The sequence below is a fragment of the Sturnira hondurensis genome, unplaced genomic scaffold, assembly GCF_014824575.4.
Source record: "Sturnira hondurensis isolate 20B ecotype Veracruz unplaced genomic scaffold, ASM1482457v3 Scaffold0007406, whole genome shotgun sequence".
Classification (NCBI taxonomy): Eukaryota; Metazoa; Chordata; class Mammalia; order Chiroptera; family Phyllostomidae; genus Sturnira; species Sturnira hondurensis.
The window spans coordinates 9,586,764-9,607,500 of NW_028080037.1; the positions used below are offsets into that span (position 1 = coordinate 9,586,764).

A 20,737-nucleotide genomic window follows, 5' to 3' on the forward strand; every position below is an offset into this window, starting at 1 on the left:
ATCTTCAGAGGGGAAGGGAGGAGAGAGGGGGAGAGAAATATCAATGTATGGTTTCCTCTCATGCATTCTCTGCTGGGAACTGGCCTGCAACCCAGGCATGTGCCCTGACTGGGAATCGAACCATGATCCTCTGGTACGAAGGCCCGTGCTCAATCCACTGAGCTACACCAGCCAGGCTAGAGACAGTCTTTTAATTTGAATGTGCCCCATAATATTTGATGATATAGAAAATAATTTTGATGGAAATTGAATGCCTTCCTCTGAAACCTATATAATTTTATTAACCAATGTCATTCCAATAAATTCAATTAAAAGTAAATAAATAAATGAATTGCAAGTAAAAACAAACTGGAATGCCTGTATAGTTCAAGGTGAACACTGGGAGTACATCAGAATTTTCCTGACAGAATCAGGCATCTTGAATAATTCTTGGATTCTGCCTCCTTGGATGCTTCCTCAACCTTTAGGTAGTTGGGCTGTATTTGCAGGCTGTGTTAACCAATCAAAAGTCTGTTGTGCTTGTTGCCCATTGGGTAGTGGGTTATTTTTTCCCCCCAGTTGCAAATCTTGTTTTTGAAACTGGGGCTGTTTTTCAGGTAGAAGCAAAAACATTGTGGACATGTGATTTACCTGTGGAATCTGCCATTCATGCAGATTTGCCAGGGTATATGATTGCCTGTGATCCATTCGGCGTTCGGGGGGCGGGCTAGAACTCGGCGGTGCTTTTCCTGTGTGTGCTGTGTGTTCTCGTCTGGCTGGGGCTGTGGGTCAATCGTGCATTGTAACTGTTGTTGCTGAATTACTGTTTCTCTGATCCTAAAAAAGTGGTGCTTTAAAAAATGACGTGAAGGTTTATTAACTTAGTGCTTACACAGCTAAACAGGCAATATAGAAAGAAATGTGCTGAGGGCATACTCTTACTCCTTTGGAATCTATAAGCTCATCGCAGAGTTGATAGAAGGGATGTGTTCAGTGCCTTTCCTATGTGTTTGTGTGTGTGTGTGTGTGTGTGTGTGAGTGTGTGTGAGAGTGTGAGAGAGAGAGACTAATGCTTATAAGGCTAGAAAAAAATGGCCTCACCATTTTCTTTCAGGTTTTTTGTGTAGTCTTGCCTGTTTATCGTTGTCACTTGTTTATTAAAATCTGCATGTGCTCATATCTGTAGATTTTTAGACCGATTTCTAAAGGTGGGTGACAGGAGAATGTACAAAATTGGGGTGGGATCAAGAGCACAGAATCTGTGTCCCTTTCTGGTCCCTTTGGCGGCCGCAGCATTTCGGACCAGCTCGCACACTTGAGTTTTCTCTCTGTCCTACGGGACACCGATGACACTCCGGTGACAGCCCAGGTAGTTTCTGCGTGTAGACTGTTTGGAATCGAGTGTGGGACGTTGCGTCTCTCAGCGTGGCTTTCTTCTCTTTGCAGGATGTATCAGGATAAACTGGCTTCTCTCAAGAGACAGTTGCAGCAGCTGCAGGAAGGTGGGTGTGTGACCTCACCCTTCGTTTCCAGATGTACTCCTGTGTTACAGACCTTTGACCTGTGTGTTCACTTCTCTGTTGGGGAGATTGCAGATTTGGTGGGGCTGACTTTAGCTAGCTCGGTGTACATTTTCCTGTCTTCTGTCAGTGAAACATGACTTTCAAACTATTGTGGGATTTCACGTCGGGCTTCTGAAGAGCACCAACTGAAGATCAGGCTGCCTACTGCTAGACGCTTAAACATTTTTATTTATGTATTTATTTTTAGAGAAGGGAGGGGAGGAATAAAGAGGGAAACATCAGTGCGTGGTTGCCTCTCGCGTGAGACCTCCTACTGGGGACCTGGCCTGTCACCCAGGCAGGTGCCCAGACTGGGAATTGAACCGGCCACCCTTTGGTTCTCGGGCCACTGAGCCACGCCAGCCAGGGCTGTTAGACACTTTTCAGGGGACATGTTTTCAGAACAACAAATAAAATTATACTGTGCTTTCCAAACTAAATGCTAATGAGCTGTGAATTATCCTCCTGTGTTTTCTCTCTTTAGCATGGTAAATTAAAAATGGATTGTTGCTTGGCCCTGCTCGCTTAGTTGGTTGGAAGGTTGTCCCAATATACCAGGGTTGTAGGTTTGATCCCTGGTCCGGGTACATTCAAGAAACAACCAACCAATGAATGTTCCCACTGATAATGTGGAACAACAAAGAGATACTTCTCTCAAATCAATAAATTAAAATTATTTTTCAAAAGTGGGTTGTATCTTGTTGAATATTGTTTTCTGCTAAAGGTAGTTCAGGCTCTCGAGTCTCATTATGGGGCCGAATCCCATTGGTTTCTAGGGATTTGACTTTGGGCACATCACTTTCTCTTTCTTAAACGAAGAAAAAGGAAGTACATGGATTATGTACAGAAGTGGCTGGTCCTCTCGGGCACACTGAGAACTCGGGGATGGGGGGCTGCTGCCCTGCGCTCCCAGACTTCCCTTTGTGGGGTGCCTGCCTCGGTGAGACTGCTTTCCCTCCAGGTACTTTCATTGCTCGGACTAGTCCATCCTGCACTTATATCTGCTTGCTCTCCTTTTTTTCATGGCACTACGGTAATACAGTAATACAGAGAAAGAAATGCATTGCACTCTGGCGAGTCTGTAAGGCATGGTTGAGTGAAGAGTTTTGAAAAAGATGCCTATCATACAGGGTAGGGCAAAAGTAGGTTTACAGTTCATATGGAAACGAATACAGTGGTTAATAATACAGGAATAAAGTGCGTTTCCTGCACTCACAACTGTAAACCTACTTTTGCCCCACACGCAATATCGTAACTGAAGCATTAGGATTAGGAAACACTTCCACATGAATTGGGACGCTCATAATGAGCAGCTTTTGGGAAGAGCGATGAAAAGAGTAGAGATTTGGTCAGAATCTAAACCCGAGCTGTCCAGTATTATTACTAGTCATGTGTGGCTGTTTATGTTTAACTAAATAAAATTAATAACTCAGTTTGTCAGTTGCATTAGCCACATTTCAAATACGTAGGAACCCCATGAGACCAGTGGCTGCCATATTGGACAGTGCAACGTAAAACGTTTCCGCCATCGCAGAGAAAGTTCTAGATAGCTTTGAGTGAGACCTGACCTCACTGGAGGAGAAGGAAGTTCCCCCAGGAAAGGAAAGCCCATTGGCTGGAACTGTAGCAGTGATCAGAGTCTCCTGAGACTGCTGCCTTTCTGTAACTGCTTACTTGCTAGAGAGTCGTAACCCACTGGGCTGGGGTGACTTCCGCTGTGTGTGGGCTGGGGGCCAGTGTCCAGTTAGTTCTGTGTGTGTCTCTCCTTAGTTTGCGTTTCATCCTGATGTGACTAAGGCAGCCAGCCATCGGTGGTGCTAGGAAGTAATTTTAGGAACCAGAACAGAGAGCACATCCTCAAAGTGACTTTTTATTTTTTAAATCTCAACGTTACAGGCACGTTACAGGAATATCAGAAGAGGATGAAAAAGCTAGATCAGCAATACAAAGAGAGGATACGGAATGCAGGTAAGTGCCGTCTTAAACGGAAATAAATCGTCTTCAAATCTGCCTGTTTTCGCTCATCATCAGTGTAATGTGGCCGTAAGAGCTGTTCTCCAAAGAGGGGGAACGTGTATCTCAAACATCCCCTTGTGGGGAGAGGTTTAGGGAAGAGAGATTTTAAAGGTCCAGTTATGTTAAACTGGGTCATCTGTTTTCCAGTGACCAACCACAGTCCATAGCTGAGGTGGTTCGTTGTGGCTTCTTGCAGTCAGGATATTCCCCCTGCACCCCCAGCCACCACTGGTGCCCTGAGAATTGCACGTCCTTTCTTGGGTCTGCGTGGCCGGCTTCCTGGACCGTCCGAGGGGCCGACATGTCAGAGGATGGAGGTGGTTCCCCTGCTGATTTCAGTTTGCTGCTCCTGGTGTTCTTGCTCGGGAGGAAAGAGCGACCCCTTGGTTTTTCCCCGTCAAGTTATAAACGCATTTGGAGGAAAGTACACTTTGTTATACACAGTAAATGTATTCATTTAACAAATTTGTTGAGCGTCTGCTGCATCTAACCTCTGTGAGCAGTATAAAGTGGTGTTAGACATTGCCCTTGACTTAGGGAAACTTGCTGTTCCATTGACGAAAGGTATCTGAAGGTGTAAATGAAAGAACGTTGTAAGGTAAGTAGAGAATTGCGCACCAGCCAAGATGGGGTGACTGTTTAAAGTGTGCAAACACAAACTCCCGTGTTTACAGGGAGTCTGTGTGTTAAATTCTGAAGCTCCCCATCAGCCGGCATTTCGATTGCAGGCGCCGTGTTCGTCCCCGCAGTGGTGAAAGCAATGTTGGGTTTTAAAAGGAGGTCTGGGTGCCCGTCCGCGGGCTGCTGTCCTCTGCTTTCCCTTCCCGGGACTTCGCAGCTTCCTGTTGCTGGGTCCGTCCTTCTCTCCCACAGTGAGTAGATGATCTGTGGACACCAACGGGTAGAGGAGGAGCTGAAGGGCGTAGGGGGTGCGGAACAGTGGAGGTGTGGCTGGGAGCCTTCTGCCCATCTGCACCCCCTCTGCACCCTCTCCGCACCCCCTCTGCACCCTCTCCGCACCCCCTCCCTTCCTGTGATTACCCCCCACCCCTCACCCGCACTGAGTTCCTGAGGCACGTCCTTGGAACACCTTTAAAAGCGGTCCTTTTCTTGGAGTGCCCTTTTGGCAGGGCGAGGAGGTGGTGCGGTGGAGAGAGGCCCTAGGTCTAGGTTTTCCATTGCTTTAGGTCGTGTGCTTTTAAGCAGGTTTTACTCTTGGTTCCTCAGTTTCCCCACCGGAGAGGGGAACTTACCTCATGGGATTGGTTTAAGGTGTAAGTAAGGAAGGAAGAGTGACATGAGCCGTTTTTCTTAAGCTAGAACTGCAGGGCGAGGACTGAGTTGTCCCTCCTGTCCTCGCGTAACCTTTCCTGAAGTCCCCACACTTGTAGAAATGCAGAATAGCACCTGGATTAGTCCTGTCTGGAGCTCCAGAAAGCACATTCCGTGCAGAGACAATCCACCTGCTTCGGTTGTGTCTGTTTGGCTGCTTTAACTAAGACCACCGCCACCAACTCTAAGTGCTAATTGTCATCGTGACTTGTTGGTGCGGGTGTGACTTCTCAGAATGGCACAGACTTCAGCTGTCTGGCTTGTTCCCGACGGTCTAAGTATGCAGTAACCGTAGGAGTGAGCACGTTGGACTGGGTGTGCCTGTGCTCGAGTGCCCATAGCTTCCCAGTGAGCAGGGCTTTTGGGGAGGGGAGGAGGTTAGAAAATAATAGATGGCTTGTCCCTTGGCTTGGTTAATTTTCTCATTCAATAACTGTTATTTGACACATGAATTTTTAGTCTGGAGTCCCTGAAACTCAAAATCTTATGATGTATGGGAAAGTGCATATGTGGTTTTTTAAAAAGATTGTATTTAATTTTAGAGAGAGGGGAAGGAATGGAGAAAGAGAGGGAGAGAAACATTGGTCAGTTGTGTCTTGCACGCCCCCAACTGAGGACCTGGCCCGCAGTCCAGGCATGTGCCCTGGCTGGGAATCGAACCTGTGACCCTTTGTTTCACAGGATGGTGCTCAATCCTCTGAGCCACTCCAGCTAGGCGTGCGTGATTTTTAATGGGGTGATGGATCCGTGGGATTTATCTGATTTGCAAAGGAGACCTTGGTGGATGTGAATAGCACCCGCTGGAGTTGTCGGGCTACCAGCAATCTCCGCGCTCCCTTGTCACCCAGGGAAGGTTAGAAGCCAGGCATCCGTTTTGTTCCAAGTCCTAGGTTTGCAGAGGGCCCTCCTGTCTAGTGGTCTAGTGGTCTAGTGGTGGGGGAAACGGCTGGGTTAACATCCGCTAATTGCCTGGCACACAGTGGGTGCGAAATAAGCTGTTGAGTACTATGGGGGAGATACTTTCAGGTGTCTGAGAAGGGGTGGCTCTGCAGAGGGTTCTCGGGAAGGGCCTGGTGGAGGAGGCTGCATTAGATCTGAAATTGCTGGCGGAGGTCTGGCCCTGAGCAGAGAGGCCTGAAGGCCCGAGAGGAAAGCCCAGGAGGGCCCAGAACCTCTGCCCTCTGAAATCTTGAGGACCGTCCTTCCTTCCGCCACACAGAGCCCTTCACACAGCGCTGTACAGACATCAGGGTTGACTCTGCTGCTGGAGTGAGTGCATTGCTTCCTCCTGACCCCTCCTGCCCTGCAGGACTGTTGTGGGGTGTGTACTGAGTGAAAGAAGGGATAACTTTTATTTTTATTTTGTCAGGGTAGTTTGGTTCCTGCTGCTTGTTTTTGCCCTTGGGCAGAGCTGCCGGAGCGGATGCTGTGCAGGGCCACCTTTTAAGTTGACACAAGTGCTTCTTGCTTCCTTCCCCTTCGTGTGTATCAGCACTTTACTGATGAAAACATTTGCTCTGGGTAATCGTGCCTTCAGAAAGCAATTACTGCTTCTAAATGAATCCTAACACACTGTCTAGGAAGGTGACAGCCTAGCGAATCTAATTGCACGTTTTATCTCTTTCAGAACTCTTCCTCCAGCTGGAAGTAAGTACCATGGATCTTCTGGGTTTGCAGGCTCTTTCTCCGTCTGGAATCTTGCTCTTGCTTTCTCAATTGGGGGCCTTCCTTCTCTCACCAAATAGGTGGTTGGGAAGCCTCCAGCCAGAAGCCTTTGTCACTGTTCTGTTTGACAGAAGGACATTTGGTCTCATTTCAGAAATTCCGTCCACTCATTTGTTGGGCGGCCTCTGCATGCGTAGGGGACTAGGGGACACTCACCTCTCACGGCTTTCTTGTTGACTTGGATCTCTCAGTAAAGCCACTTGGGAGTATGTCTAAACTCTAAGGGCCTAATAATTTGTTACATTGCTTTGAAGGAGCCCGGTTTCTGAATTGGCTCAGTAGTTGAATTTTACAGCTGAGACTCTGGATCAGCAGGAAAGACGGATTAAAAATTTCCTTCCGTTCAGCAGCCCTCTAGTGCTGGTTGTGTGTGGGGCACAGCACAGTGCTTGGGTGCAGGGCTGCGGGCCTGCACCTTGACCGACGTACTGCTCCTGGGGTGGCTTGTGTGCATGTGTGTCTGGGGGGGTGGTTGGGAGGGTCGTAAGTGTATCAGAGCCACATGAGTGTGAGAAGATCATGATTTATCAGAGCCACATTATTGGAAACCACTTTAGTAAAGAAGCCAGCGCAGCACACGCAGTCACAGCCTGAAGGATTGCACGGTCCGCAGCCGTCGCCTCCGTGAGCCCCCTGGAGAGATTCAGAAAGCAAATGTTGGTGCAGTTTTTACTTAGCAGACTTTCAGCTTTTGAGTGCTGTGTGTGTAGCCACCTAATAAACGATCTGCTCTAGTTGATCTTTATCTTGCTGAGCCATCTTGATTCAGTTAATTTTGAATATAGATATTTCATCTGGAATGTACTATTTTCCTTCGATATTGTGTCCTTAAAGGACCCACGAGCTATAAAATACAAGATGTGGAACAGAGGAAGTACCTGAGTAGCAAGCGAGATTTACTCATAAGAATGAGCAGAAGTCGTGTGGTTTGAATTGAGGCACTCATTGGAAAACTGGCTTTCAGAGACCCCGCTGCTGCAGCTGTGTGTGTGGGTGCAGCTCGTTCTCATGTTTCCGGTAAAGGTCTTTTCTGTGCTCCAGGGTGCAGGGCCACTGCAAGGTGGAGCCCTGGATGCCAGGTGCATGCAGCCCTATTCTGTGTTCTCTTTTGCTCAGACTGAACAAGTGGAAAGAAATTACATTAAAGAAAAGAAGGCAGCAGTGAAAGAATTTGAAGACAAGAAGGTGGAGCTGAAAGAGAACCTGATTGCTGAGCTGGAAGAGAAGAAGAAAATGATTGAAAATGAAAAGCTAACGATGGAACTGACTGGAGGTATGAAAGCACCAGCAGGGTCCTGGGAGCCCTGAGACAGGGGCGGCTGGGGGTGGGGGGGGCAGTCTGCATCCCAGTTAGCTTCTTTTGTCGTCCATCATCTCATCAGAGCTGAGCAAACGAGAGTGGGCTTTGACTTGACAGGTCAGATTTCTAATTTTGTCTTGTAATGGCTGTGTGACTTCATTCAAGCCATTTAACATCTCTGAGTCTGTTTCCCCCTCTGTAAAATGGGTTGATCACACCCTGTCTCACATGATTGTGGTTAGAAATGTGAGTGTCTAGTCAGTGTCCTAAACATAGCGGGTGTTCATCAAATTGGTAGACCTTTCATAGTAACTGTGACCTCTGGCTTATGCTTTATTTAATTTAATTCTTGGGTCGGCTGGCATTTGTGTCTTGTATATATTCATAGATTACCTACCTGAGTCTCTGTGCTTTTTTTTTTCTTTTCTCCAGTCTACCTTAGTTACAGGAAGAACTTTGTCATCCCTCAACCTAGATGTGAGAACAAAGGCTTTGGGCTCTATCATCTATGCTGTTAGATCGCTTCTCCCTTCCTGATTGTGAACCTTTCCGAAGGAGTTGATAGGATTCAGCAGGGGTGGCCACACTGAGCTCCTTTCCTGAAAAGGCAGTAAAGTTACATCACTCAGAGCCAGCCCCTCCCTTGCCTTCCAGGATTTAGTAATCTGCATACGGAAACTCGGCAGGTTTAAGGGTGAAGCAGTATGGGCTGTCTCTTCTGTTGCCATATGCAGACTGATGAATCCTGGAATACTGGGTAGGAATTGGCTTAAATTAGCTGTTTCGGGTAGCTGATTTTCGAATTAGCAAAATTTCCATCAGCAGATAGCACGAGGAAAGTCAGTGGTGAGTTGGCCACCTGGGTGTGTAAGTGGCGTGCCTCCACGCACCTCAGAACTTAACCTTTACAGTCATATTCTGAAGGTACTGCGGCTCTGGCACGCCTGAGTTCAGTAGGGCTCCACGGCAGTGCACTGTGCGTGTGTAAGTCCTCACGCTTAACTAAAGTAACTCCTGAGGCCCGTGTCTCCCCATCTGTGTTTATGGTGCTGGGAGCCAGTGGCACAGAATGGCCTCCCACTTGACCCCGTGATGCACCAGTGAGGATGTGTATTGTGGAAAGTGGGAGCCTCGTTCTTGAAAAATGTCTCCTGTGATAGCTTCCTCATGGAGAGGGGTAGCAAAAGGAGTGAATTCTCGAAGATCTGAAAGTAGCAGAAATGATTTGGGGTGAGAATGGACGCTGAAGTAGCATCTTCAGAGAGCACCGTCTCGTTCCCATGCAGTGCCTTTTTAGTTGGCCCGTGAGCACTGCAGTACCTACTTCGGTACCAGCCTGCCTGCCTGTCTTCTGGCGTGCACACCGTTTTCTCCAGTGGTGGCCGTGGCCAGTATTGCCACCTCAGCACTCTCTGCTAAAGCCACCAGAAGTTCGGGAGCCTTTATCAGGCTCGTGGGAAATGCTGTTTGTTCGTAGCTGCTTCCTTTTCATCTGCAGGGAAGGACATCGTCACCGCACCTGGGGTTTGGCACCCTAATTACTGACGAGCGGTACACATTGTCTGGCCAGGCAGTTTTACAGCCGGAACATTAACCAGGACAGGAGGCATCCTCAGTGACTCGAGGCCAAGACTAGCGGAGTAGAAAGACAAATGCAGGGGACTGTTTGGAATGCAGTGCAGGAAATGACAGAGGTGTCACGCCTAGCCAGGGGCATAAAGGTGCTGACGTCCGTCCTTAAGCCATTTGGTGCCCTGGGTTTGGCGAGCACTGCCAGGGTAATGATAGAGTGTCGGAAGAAGAGGCAGTGGAGCCAGAAGGATAATTAGCATTTCTACAGATGGTGCAGCGATGGTTTTGGATTAAAGGCCTGATTTCATTCCTCTCATTGAGTGACTTATTTGGCCTTTGTGCTCTGATGCTCAGTGTCAGTGCTGCCCAGTTCTGCCCGGAAGAGAGAGTTCTTCAAAACTCCTTTTCTGGTTCAACACGAAGATCTGTTGAAAAACAAAATGAAATAAGACTGATGAGGTGCTTAGCCCAAGTAACCCATTGGAAAAGGCTAGCTCTGATGACCTGCTCTGTCCAAACAGGACTGAAAGCATCTTTAGACCTCCGTGGGAGTTAGGAAGGTTCTCTTCTCTGCCCCAACCTCTGTGGAGAGCTGCTGTCGACAGCTGGGTGGTGTGGGTGGAAGGTGCGTCATCAGTAAAGCACCCAGGGTAAGTTCTAGGCCACTGCTCCTTCAGCTTGAATGCGTAGGAGTCACCTAGGGTTTTGGTAAAGCGCAGATTATGGTTCGGGGGCTCTAGCGTGGAGCCCGAGACCCTGCATTTCTCAGTACCTCCCAGGGGCTGCTGGTCATGCTGGTTGGACCTCACTTTGAGCAGTGATGTTACAGGTAGAAATTACCCCAGTGAGTTCCTCTGTAGTTGAGGTGAGGTTATTAATGAGGAACCAAAATAATGGAGAATTTAACGAGCTTGAAAATGTGGGGAGCTTTATCATTTTTAGTTCGTCTGTCCTCTACCTATCTTCAGGGCAGCTGTCATTTTTCCTTTCTTCCGACAGCTTACTAACCGCCACTTCATTTTCTTTTGTAAGTTCTTGCCCCACCAGGTGCGCCCTCCCATCCTCAGGCCCCTGGTGAAGCTACTCATGACCTCAGCAAAAGCTGTTAGTTTCCTTCAGAAGATCCTGGATTCACAGCTGGAGCCATGAGTAATTACAATATCAAACTAGGAGCTCTGTTTCCCGAGTACTTACGTTGAGCTGCCTCTCCAGGCTGACAGATGCCGGTGAACCATAGTCCTGTTGTGAGCTTCTGTGATGGGGTTTTCTCGTTTGGCGTGGAGAAGACAACCTCGCTTTGAGGGTTGGTGCAAAGATTCCCTGAGATAGTGCCTCTCAGGCGCTTGGAAGAGCGGCCAGTGTGCAGAGTGAGCGTGTAGGGGCCGGGGAGTTGTGACCTGCTTCTGTTCCTGCAGCTCCCTATGACTCGACTTGGCAAGGTCGGCTCAGAGGCAGAGCTGTTTGCCCCCAGCGAAATAGTCGGTCAGCCAGAATTGGTCTGACTCCCAGCCTGGTTTCTTCACTGCCACGTTCTTTGGACTCCCTGCGTATACCGTGGATTCGTGTGGCACTAAGTGACTCATGGAATGAGGCTCCTAGCCGAGGGCTGTGTCCTCGAGGAACTGGGGTTCCGATAGAAGACTGACCGAGTTCCCCTGTCTTTCCCACATACGGCAGGCAGTGTCGAGAGAGGGAGGGCTCCTAAACAGAAGTGTTCGGTGGGCTTGTTGTTACTATTGTACAACCTTCAAGGCACTGTATTTTTGGACTATAAGACATCTCCCCACCCCCCATTTGGGAGGAATAATGGTTTTTAATGCTGCTGTTGAGTTCTGTTTACATTTATATTGGTGAAATGTTATTTATGTTATTAAATACTTTACCACATTTTTTGCTTCACAATTTTTTTTTCCTATTTTCCTCCTCTAAAACCTAGGTACTTCTTATGGTCTGAAAAATACGGGTGTATGTGGTTGTGTTGATGTAGGAGCAGTAAGTTTCACCCAATCGGTAACAGATGCCAGTGAGTCGGGAACCTTAGAAGTCAAGTTCAGAAGAAGGGGCCCCACACAAATACCTAGGGGAGGAGAATGGAGGAGGTGACCTGGATTTCAGGTGGAGTGGGTTCGTGCCCAGGATATTCTTTACTGATGTTTAAAGTGGTGGAGTGTACAGAGGGGGGCTTGGTTGGTTCACTCTTTAAATGCCACCCCTGAATTCTGGGCAACTTTGACCTAGTGAAGATTGGTTCCTCCCTGGTTTGGCCTCCAGCAAGCTGGCCTTGATTTGTGCAGCCCTCCCCCGACCTATATCCTGTAGGCACCCATTTGTGGTTGTTACTGCAGCACTAATAGATGCCATTGGTGAGCCTGCCGCCCCGCTGGAAGGTGGCGTGGGTGTGCCGGGGTTGCTCTGGGTCTGTAGTCTAATTCCGTGTCACTCTGCCCCTGCTGTGGGGGTAGTTTCCAGTCTCCTACACTGTTTATTCTGTCATAGCTTTTCTTGCACTTTCATCCTTTTTCCTATAACTAATTTTTTTTCCAACAGCTAGACAGGTGTAAGTTTGTTTTAGTGGTATGAGCATGTTAGAACGAAGCTTTTACGGTAGTGGTGCATCGTAGGCAGGTGAGCTGTTGGAGTGAGTCAGTAGGCCTAGGGAAGTGCAGGACAAAAGGCCCGCCAGTAAGTGGTAATTGTACGTTAATTGTGGGTCAGTAATGTTTTAGAAATATTTCTGCATGGGGACCATGCTGAAATGACCGTGTAACGCAAGTTCAACCCGCGCTCCCATTTCTTAGCTGGCATAGCCATTGCTACCTGGGGAACACCTGTGTCTGCTGGGTTTGGCCATCCCACTCTCCTTCCTAGTCAGAAAAGCATTAGGGTTTCCACGATTAGAGGTCACTTACACGAGATGGTTTGGAGAGGCGCTGTGTACCTAGTTTTGTGGCTTGTTCAGTGTGTTCTGTCCCTTGTACACTCTGGTGTAACTGTCCGATACTCGGGTAGATTCTGCAATAGTATCCCAGTGAAGCGAACCTACAAGAAGCACTCTGCATCTGGGGGGCTTTCTGATTTGAGGTGCTCTGTGCCGGTGGAGCTTGTCTGAGAGGAAGACTGATTTCCTTCTCCAGCCTCAGGCTTTCCAAGGTCTGAGCTTCAGCTCTGGAAGTTTGATTTTGGTCAGTGGACCCAGACTGAGCCCCTCTGGGACTCTTACTGGCCAGACTCACGGGAGGCTGATGCTGCAAATGCCAGCCTGTTGCTTCCAGTGAGTGACAGGCCCCTGCAGCAGACCCAGCCCCGGGTGGTCAGGTTGCCCATCCCTCTGTAAAGTCTCCCTTAAAGTCAGGCAGGCAGAGCTGGGATTGGAACAGAGTGAGTGAGTGTGTGGTTTGGGGCCGTGATACTCAGATGTTGCTCTGACCCTCGAATCGCATCTTCCACCTGGACCAGTGGCCAGGTGTGCCTCCTGCTCTGTCGTCTGCCCTGGGTGGTGGGGGGGGCGTGCCCGTAAATTGTATTGGCTTCTTCAGAGCACCTTCCTTCCACTGAAGTAGTCCTTGGGAGTTAATTAATTAGGTTATTGTTGTGAGTAGGCTAAAATAATAATAGATTTTCACCATTTCCTAGGAAGAATTTGATTATGTTTTTGGATTCGTGAATGATGCAGTGACAGTTTTCTGGGCTTATTGGCCATGATTGGACTGGGTTATTACCAGGTCTTCAGCTACACTTGTACTTTGCTTACTTCCGTCATGCGTTGCCCAGCCCTAGAGGGGACGGCCGAGGGGTAGGGCACGTTGGGCACTCTCTGTTGTGGACAGGACTTACCATAGTGTTCACGAGTGAGCCGCTTTTTCTCTGGTGCCCCCTAGGGGTGGGGTGGGTGAGCTCCCTTTCCACCATTTTCTGAGTTAGGTCTGAACATTGCCAAGCCACGCAGTTGACATTGATTGCCTTCAGGTTTGTAACTTCTACTTCAGCTTTTTGTTCTTTGACCTTTTATTTTTTTACTTTTAAAAAATGTCTTTATGTGTTTATTTTTAGAGAGAGGGGAAGGGAAGGAGAAAGAGTGGGAGAGAACCATCAATGTGTAGTTGCCTCTCACGTGTCCCCTACTGGGGACCTGGCCTGCAACCCAGGTATGTGCCCTGGCTGGGAATCGAACCAGTGACCCTTTGCTTCACAGGTGCTCAATCCACTGAGCTACACCAGCCAGGGCTTATTTTTATTTTAAAGGAGATTTTATTCATTTATTTTTAGAGAAGAGGGGGAGAGAAACATCGATGTTAGAGAGAAACATTGATCGGTTGCCTCTTGTACGCACCCCAAGTGGGGACTGAACCTGCAGCCTGGGCGTGTGTCCTCACTGGGAATCGAACCAGTGACCTGTTGCTTTGTGGGTGCTACCCAACCAGGCCACGTTGGTCAGGGCTGCACCTTGACTTTTTAAAAAGACCTTTGTATAGTTATTTTCACGACTGAAAATATGACAGTAGAAACTAGTGTTGATCGAACTCCTATTATGGAAGGCGCTGTACTGAGAGCTCCGCATGTATCATCTCCTGTAACCCTCACAACATCACGTGAGGGCGGTTTCATTGGTATTTTTGTTTCATACACGAGGAAACAAAATACGTGAGACACACGGCATTTACATAGCCTGCCTCAGGGCCCACAGCTGCAGCCGGGATTCAGACCACTGGCCAGTAAGCAACTGGAGAGGGGCGGCATCTCGGCAGAGGGTGAGAGAGTTCTAGGCTGAAGCCTCCCCCCCTTCCCCTTAAAGGTGCGTGTATGCTTTTCCTTCTACTCTCACTTTCAAGTGCGCTTTTATGAATATTCATTAGGTCTGCAGTTCTCACCACTTTACCTCCATTCCTCCGTGTGGGCTTTGCCCATTTCTGTTCTTAAGAGCGGTGTGCAGAAACGTTATTTGACTCCGTACGCATATTTGTGATGGACCCTTACATCCCACGCTTTGCCATGTGGAGGGGCTACATTTGAGTTCTGCAAGGCTGACCTGTCTGCTCTGTTAATCTCGAGTTCCTCTATCTCATCGTCAGGCTGGGGTGGAATTGAGCGTCTGTTGGGGGAAATGTCCCATACTTTGTGGCTTTGGCAGTAGAGGTTGGTACAAAAGCCTTGGTTACTGTCACACAGGGGGACTGGGGAACTGTCAGGGGGTGTTGTGTAGTTTACTGGGCAGGAAAGAGGCGCCTAGGAAGAGAGGACAGTGTGCAGAGTCTTGAAGACCTAAGAAGTACAGTGTCTTTGGGTAACAGATAAGCTAAAAGCTCACATAGAGGGTATGTGTGAAGGAAGGAGAAGGGAGGAAGACCAGACATGGGGCTTGGCCTTTATTCCATAGAGCGAGCGGCAAGTCATTGAAGTATTTGAGCAAGGTGCGAAACGATCTGGTGTGTGTCCCAGGAAGACCACTTTGAAGGAGGTGAGGGTATGGTGAGGGGTTGGAGTCGAGAGGCAGCTCAGCGGCAGAACTGCCATTAACTGGTGGATTTGATGCCTAGATGAAGGAATGCAAGTCACAGATGATAGACTTTGTTCTGGCTTGGAAGGATGGGGAGAGGCGACGCCCCAGTGGCAGAGGAGAGGAGGCAGCTTTGGGAGGAGATGCACAGGAGCTGCACTATTTTGCAGGCTGAGACTGACTGGTTCCCGAGATCACCAGTTTTTAAAGGGAAGACCAGCAAAAAGGATCCCAGGAGGCAAATCAGGAGAGGAGGAGAGATTCCAGTGACAGTGGCTAGGGGAGGAGCGAGTTTAAGGCCAGAGAAGTCTGCAGCCAGTGTCAGAGTGCAGAGAGAAGTCGAGAACAGCGACAAGAGGCCTTTGTAATGGGCTTTCATTGTATCATTCTTGATAGTCACGTAGCTGCAGAAGGTTACTAGATAAAATTAAGAGGTTGCGTTTATAAATGAAGATCTCATATAAAATTGTTGGCGCTGCGGTCCCTGGCCTCTGACAGGGCCTCCTGTGCAGGGGCGTCAGTTCCCTGTCCTCCATGGGAACAGCTCAATGACCCCAAGGTTCCTTTCAGTGACTCCGTGGCCTCTTTGAAGCTGAGGGAGGAGGAGGGAAATGCCTGGTGTTCAGGGTACTGGAGAGATGCCCGAAGCCGTTTCTGCCTTACACTGCAGGTTGGGCCGCATTTCTGAGAGGGATGTGCGTGCGCTGAGGTCAGCAGGCAGAAACCTAAGCACAGTCTCTCTCTCTCTCTCTACCATGTGATACGGGTGTCTGGCTTGGGCAGTGTGTGGGCCCGCTGTCTCCAGTACAAAGGTTCTGATTGCGTGGCTCTGGGGCAGGTATTCTTCCGTTGCAGAAATTCTCACTGCAGTGAGGGCTGGGTAGATTTACACATTCCGTTCTTGCCACAGATTCTATGGAGGTGAAACCCATCATGACCAGAAAGTTGCGGAGGCGACCGAATGACCCTGTCCCCATTCCAGACAAGAGGAGAAAGCCTGCGCCTGATATCCGTTTGCATCAGCTTCAATCGCTCCCCCCCCTTAAGACTACCGAGTCCTTTGTGTGCCCCTTTGGTAGAACACACGTGGTTATTGTCCTACAGGAGAGAGTCAGGTCTGATCGCAGAGCGGGGCCGGCCATTGTTGGAGCCCCCAATGGCTGCTGCTGTTAGGAGGATTGAGGGGGAGTGGTTGCTGGAAAAGGAGCTTTGTGTCGGACGTTCAGCCTGGTTTTAGTACTCCCTTGGAGATTCAGGGACAACTGAAAATTCATATGCCTTTATTTTTTCACCTGCAAAATAAGGACAGTGACAATCGTCATTTTCTACCTCGGTTATCTCTATTCCTGGATTGCACACTGTTGTTAAGTTAAAGCAGATGAGTTTGGTCAGACATAAAGAAGCCCCTTCAACCGTAAAAATGGGAACGGGGACAGGGCCTGCGGGGTGTATTGTTTCTGTCCCTTTTGAGGAGGTGAAGCCATTTGCACAGAGTTGTTGAGTCATTTGTCTGCCACCAGGAAAGGGCCAAACTCCAGGTCCCTCTATCTTCACAACCGAGAGTGGAAGTTGCTAGGGAAGATTAACCCCGTGTGTGTATGTGGAAGTTGCCAGATCTTCAGAACAAAAGCCCTTCATAAACTCAGGATGAAGTTCTTTTATTGTGTGCTGTGCTCACTATTATTGCAGTTACCTATTGAAGCTCATTCCACTTTTGCATCATTGAAGTTTGTAAGATTGGGGGAGGGGCGGGCATGAATCCTTCTATATACCTGGCACCATGACATTTCGTAAGAGAAACAAAAGCTTCCAGGAGACAAGCTATTATTGTAAAAATGTCATGCAGCATGATTACATTCTGTAAACTGGAAAGCCTGGTACCATTTTGTTGAATTCTGTTTGCTTGGGAACTGCTTTTCATCCGCCTTTCTTTAACTCACAACACCCCAGCTGAACTATTTGTTAACAGATGAACAGATCATGGAGGATCTGAGAACGTTAAATAAGGTATGGTTCAGTGTTTTGATTTATTTGAAAGCTTAGTAGGCTTGATACGATTTTCTGCTTTACTTTGTTCACATATTACTGTTAAATCAATTTGATACCTTTGACATCGTAAGTTGCATCTGGAATGATTTTTTCTCTAAGATTTTTTATTGTTCTTTCTACAGCTTAAGTCACCCAAGAGACCAGGTAAGTGCATGACATTATTGGCGTTTGTGGATTTTTTTATCGCGTATTTGGAGAAGCGTGCACGTACCCGGCAGGGGATTGCTGCCATTCTCAAATACAGAGTGTTCGTCATTTGCCTGAAAGTAATCACCGTGAAAGCTGAGAGAACCTGAAGTGCACCCCTGCCCGATTTTTTTAACCCCGTTATGTTAAAGCTATTTTGGGCTTTTCCTTAGGATTTATTGTAAAAGAGACATTTGATTGATTGGCTGGTAAAGGTTTCCTTTCTGTGTGGGCATCAGCCATAAGATTTAAGTACACGTTCATTTCTGAAAGTGGAACCGGAAGGACTTGTCAGTGTCACCCTCTCTGTGGAGTTCAGTGCGAGGCGCTGCTGCTGCAGCGGCTTTTCGAGGCCCAGGTGCGGGCCTGGCCCTGCAGGCCGCTCCCAGCCCCAGCCCGTGGCAGAGGCCAGCCCAGCGTCCACGGCGGTTCCTTGTGGAGCAGCACTCGAGGCTCTGGGGTGGAATTCTCACGGGCAGGGTGTCGTTCTGTTTGAAGCACTGTAATTACTCACACATCCCTCTATTCACCGAGTCTTGGGGAAGAAAACCAGATTCTTCTTTCTTTAAATAATTTCCTCCTGAGGGCTGCTGTGGGCCGCACAGAGGGCCCGTGGGTCTGGAGGCGTGATGAGGAAAGGGGGGATTTGAGTAAGTGTGGGAGTTTGAATCCCCGACACCACTGTAGCTGCTGGCACTGTTAGCCGGACTCCACACATACCCAGTAGCCTGCTCCACCTGGAAGTTTCTTTGTTAACGTCTAGAAATAAATGTAAAGAGGTTGACCAAATTCTCCTCCGTTTGGGCTACTGATGGTCACTGGGACTGTAGTTCTGCTCCAGTGACGTGGGGCAGATCCCTTAGCCTGAGCCTGGGTTTCACTGCTGCTCGGCGAGGCTACTCTTGCTGCCCTCACAAGTTTGCCTGAGGGTGGTTAGGTGTGCATACAAGAATGTTGTTGAATTCCCATTGACTACCACTGTAAGGGCTCCATGATTATGACTGTTAGCCCCGGTGAGCAGCGTTTCAGCTAAAGCGTGTTACTGGTGGACTCACATGTTTGTCTCGTGCTCAGTTGCTGAAATGTTTCTTCGGTGTCTCCAGCATCCCCGTCCTCTCCCGAACACTTGCCTGCCACACCTGCTGAGTCTCCAGCCCAGAGATTTGAAGCCCGGATAGAAGATGGCAAATTGTACTATGATAAAAGATGGTACGTTGTCGGAGAAAAGCATAGATTACTCGTAAGAGTCTCGAAAGAACCACTTGGAAAGGGGGCTGGGCTAACCTGTAGCTGTCGTTTCGGAGCATGGCTGCTGCTGAACTCACGGAGCACTGACAGCGGAGTGACATTCAGACGGGTGTCAGGAGTTGTTCGGTTGTTGCCACTTGTTAGATCTCTGAAGGCAGTGTTTTTCCAGAACGGGTTCTTCTCATGGTGCCCCCCGCTTCCTTGCTGTGTTAGGATTTGCAGACTTACATCTTTTGTGTTGCTTCTGTAGACCCGGGCCAGGGTTTATGCCCTCCTCTGCCCCCTCTTCACTCTGCCCCGTGTGCTAAAATGAACAGGTCTTCTGTGGAGGAAAAGATTTTGTGGTCCGATGAGTTTGGGAGACAACCACGTTCATTTAGATAAGTGGGTTTCCCCATTGTAGCCCCTGTTGGGTCCTCCGATGTGCCCCTGTGCACTGGGAATGTCTGGGGTGTTGCTAGGTGGTACGGATTTGGTGAGGGACCCCTTTGCGTGCTCGTCCAGGAACATACTTGGGGGAATTGTATTCAAAACCATTACCAGGTTAGATGGCAGAGGGGTTGAGACCTTCAGACCACCTCTATTTCTATTGGGAAGGAAATGGCAAAATAATATGAAAGAACCATGAAAGCTCATAAATGTGTTCATTTGGCAGACAGTCTACTTTGTAACTAGGCATTCTACAAGGCATTGAGTTACCTGGATCCTGCCACCTTTTCCCAGCTATTTTAATTTAGATATATGTCTTTACTCATTGTCCGTATGTGGCTACTCCTAACTCAGTTTAATTCACGGTGGGCATATATTTGCATTCTTTTGCCTCCCTACTTGGTTATGTGCAGAATGTTTTTCTGGGTTATTGTATGCCCTCTAATGATTTATAATGGCTATACAACGACCTTTTGAGTTTCAGTACATTTATTTAACCAAAGATTCCACAATTTGACTAATGCTACTTTGACCTTTTTTGAGCTTTCTTAACAACAAAACCTACCCCCTAACATTGTCTGTCAGTTACCTTGTCATACTGTCCTCTAAAATGGACAAAAAATGCTTAGTGACCTGGTTATACCTGAGATAAAGCAGTTCCACCTCTTAGGTTACAGTGGTTAGTTCCCCGGTGGGTGATGAAGGGTGATGAAGGCCTGCTCTATTCGGAAGCCTGATCTTAGTGCCTTCTGCCCAGCTCATCCGGCTGTTTGGTGGCTGCCTTCTATTTTAATATTGCTATGAGAGCAAGTCACCACTAGGTGGCAGGCTCTAACAGCTCAACACACTGGGGACAAAGTAAGATGAAAAATGTTTCAAATCATGAAAACCAAATAACCTTTAAAGATCAAGCCCACACATAAGAAACATCTTCAAAAATGATGAGATTTATAACTAACATTTTTATGGATCTTGAGTCCTAAAGCCATGTGATATTTCAAATAATACTCACTTTGTAATTGCGTTGCTTTAGGTCTTCCTCTTTCTGAGGCTTAATCCTTTGGCTTTATGAGACGTGTCTTGCGGGTGAAAATGCTGTAACATAAAATTGTCGTTTTCCTAAAGAAAGGATCCACAATGGCTGGTGTTTGAGGGTGTGAGCAGAGAGGTCAGGTTTGCTGTGCTAGACCCCTTCAGCCTTGGGAAGGGAGTTCCCCGTCTTTCTCACAATTTAAAACGGTCTTTAAAAGAAGGTCTGTGGGAGCACTTTACTTTTTCAGTGAATTTAAAGCTGCTTTTATTTTATTGTTAAATATCGAGACTTTTTTCCCCTCTGTATTCTGCGTGTTTCTCTTCTTTGGCATCGGCCGTCGAAGCTCATGACACATCTGTTGAAAGGCAGGTCGGGTCCCTCCCTCCTGTATTTGGGTGGTGCTCATCGGTCGGACCCCTGGCCGACACGTTTTGCCGGTACTGACCCAGCCTCTCCTGTCTCCCCAGCTCTGGTGTTTGCCTTTCGTGTCCTGGTCAGTTGGAGGCTGTCATTGTTCCTCCTCTTTCAGCATTCATAGCCTGTGGCTGAGAGGTCAGCCGAACTGCTTTATGTTCTTGCCAGTAGTGTGGCGTATTTTGGCGAAACAGTATTTCTGGCAAAACACGTTCCCCTGAGTTTTAAATGACTTCAGCAAAATGACTGTGGTTCAGGCTTCCCGTCTTGGCAGGAGCACTTATCAGGCTGCGTTTCATTTTGAAAGATAAGCATCTTCCCTTTGCTTTGGTCTCATACTGCTTTTAAGGCGTTTTACATCCGGCTGTAACTTTTCCTCACATTTTGATTTGGACTAA

The 20,737-nt window shown here is 48.1% G+C and overlaps 1 protein-coding gene across 1 annotated transcript in view; it reads left to right on the forward strand.

Moving 5' to 3' along the window:
• SUDS3 (SIN3A corepressor complex component SDS3) overlaps window positions 1–20,737 on the forward strand; it is a 34,807-nt gene that overhangs the window by 4,452 nt on the left and 9,618 nt on the right. The window contains exons 3-10 of the mRNA XM_037052213.1: window positions 1,426–1,481; window positions 3,438–3,509; window positions 6,517–6,536; window positions 7,731–7,887; window positions 15,891–15,986; window positions 16,926–16,987; window positions 17,152–17,173; window positions 18,319–18,424. Of these exons, the coding sequence (XP_036908108.1) occupies window positions 1,426–1,481; window positions 3,438–3,509; window positions 6,517–6,536; window positions 7,731–7,887; window positions 15,891–15,986; window positions 16,926–16,987; window positions 17,152–17,173; window positions 18,319–18,424 (591 nt within the window). The remainder of the gene's footprint in view (window positions 1–1,425; window positions 1,482–3,437; window positions 3,510–6,516; window positions 6,537–7,730; window positions 7,888–15,890; window positions 15,987–16,925; window positions 16,988–17,151; window positions 17,174–18,318; window positions 18,425–20,737) is intronic.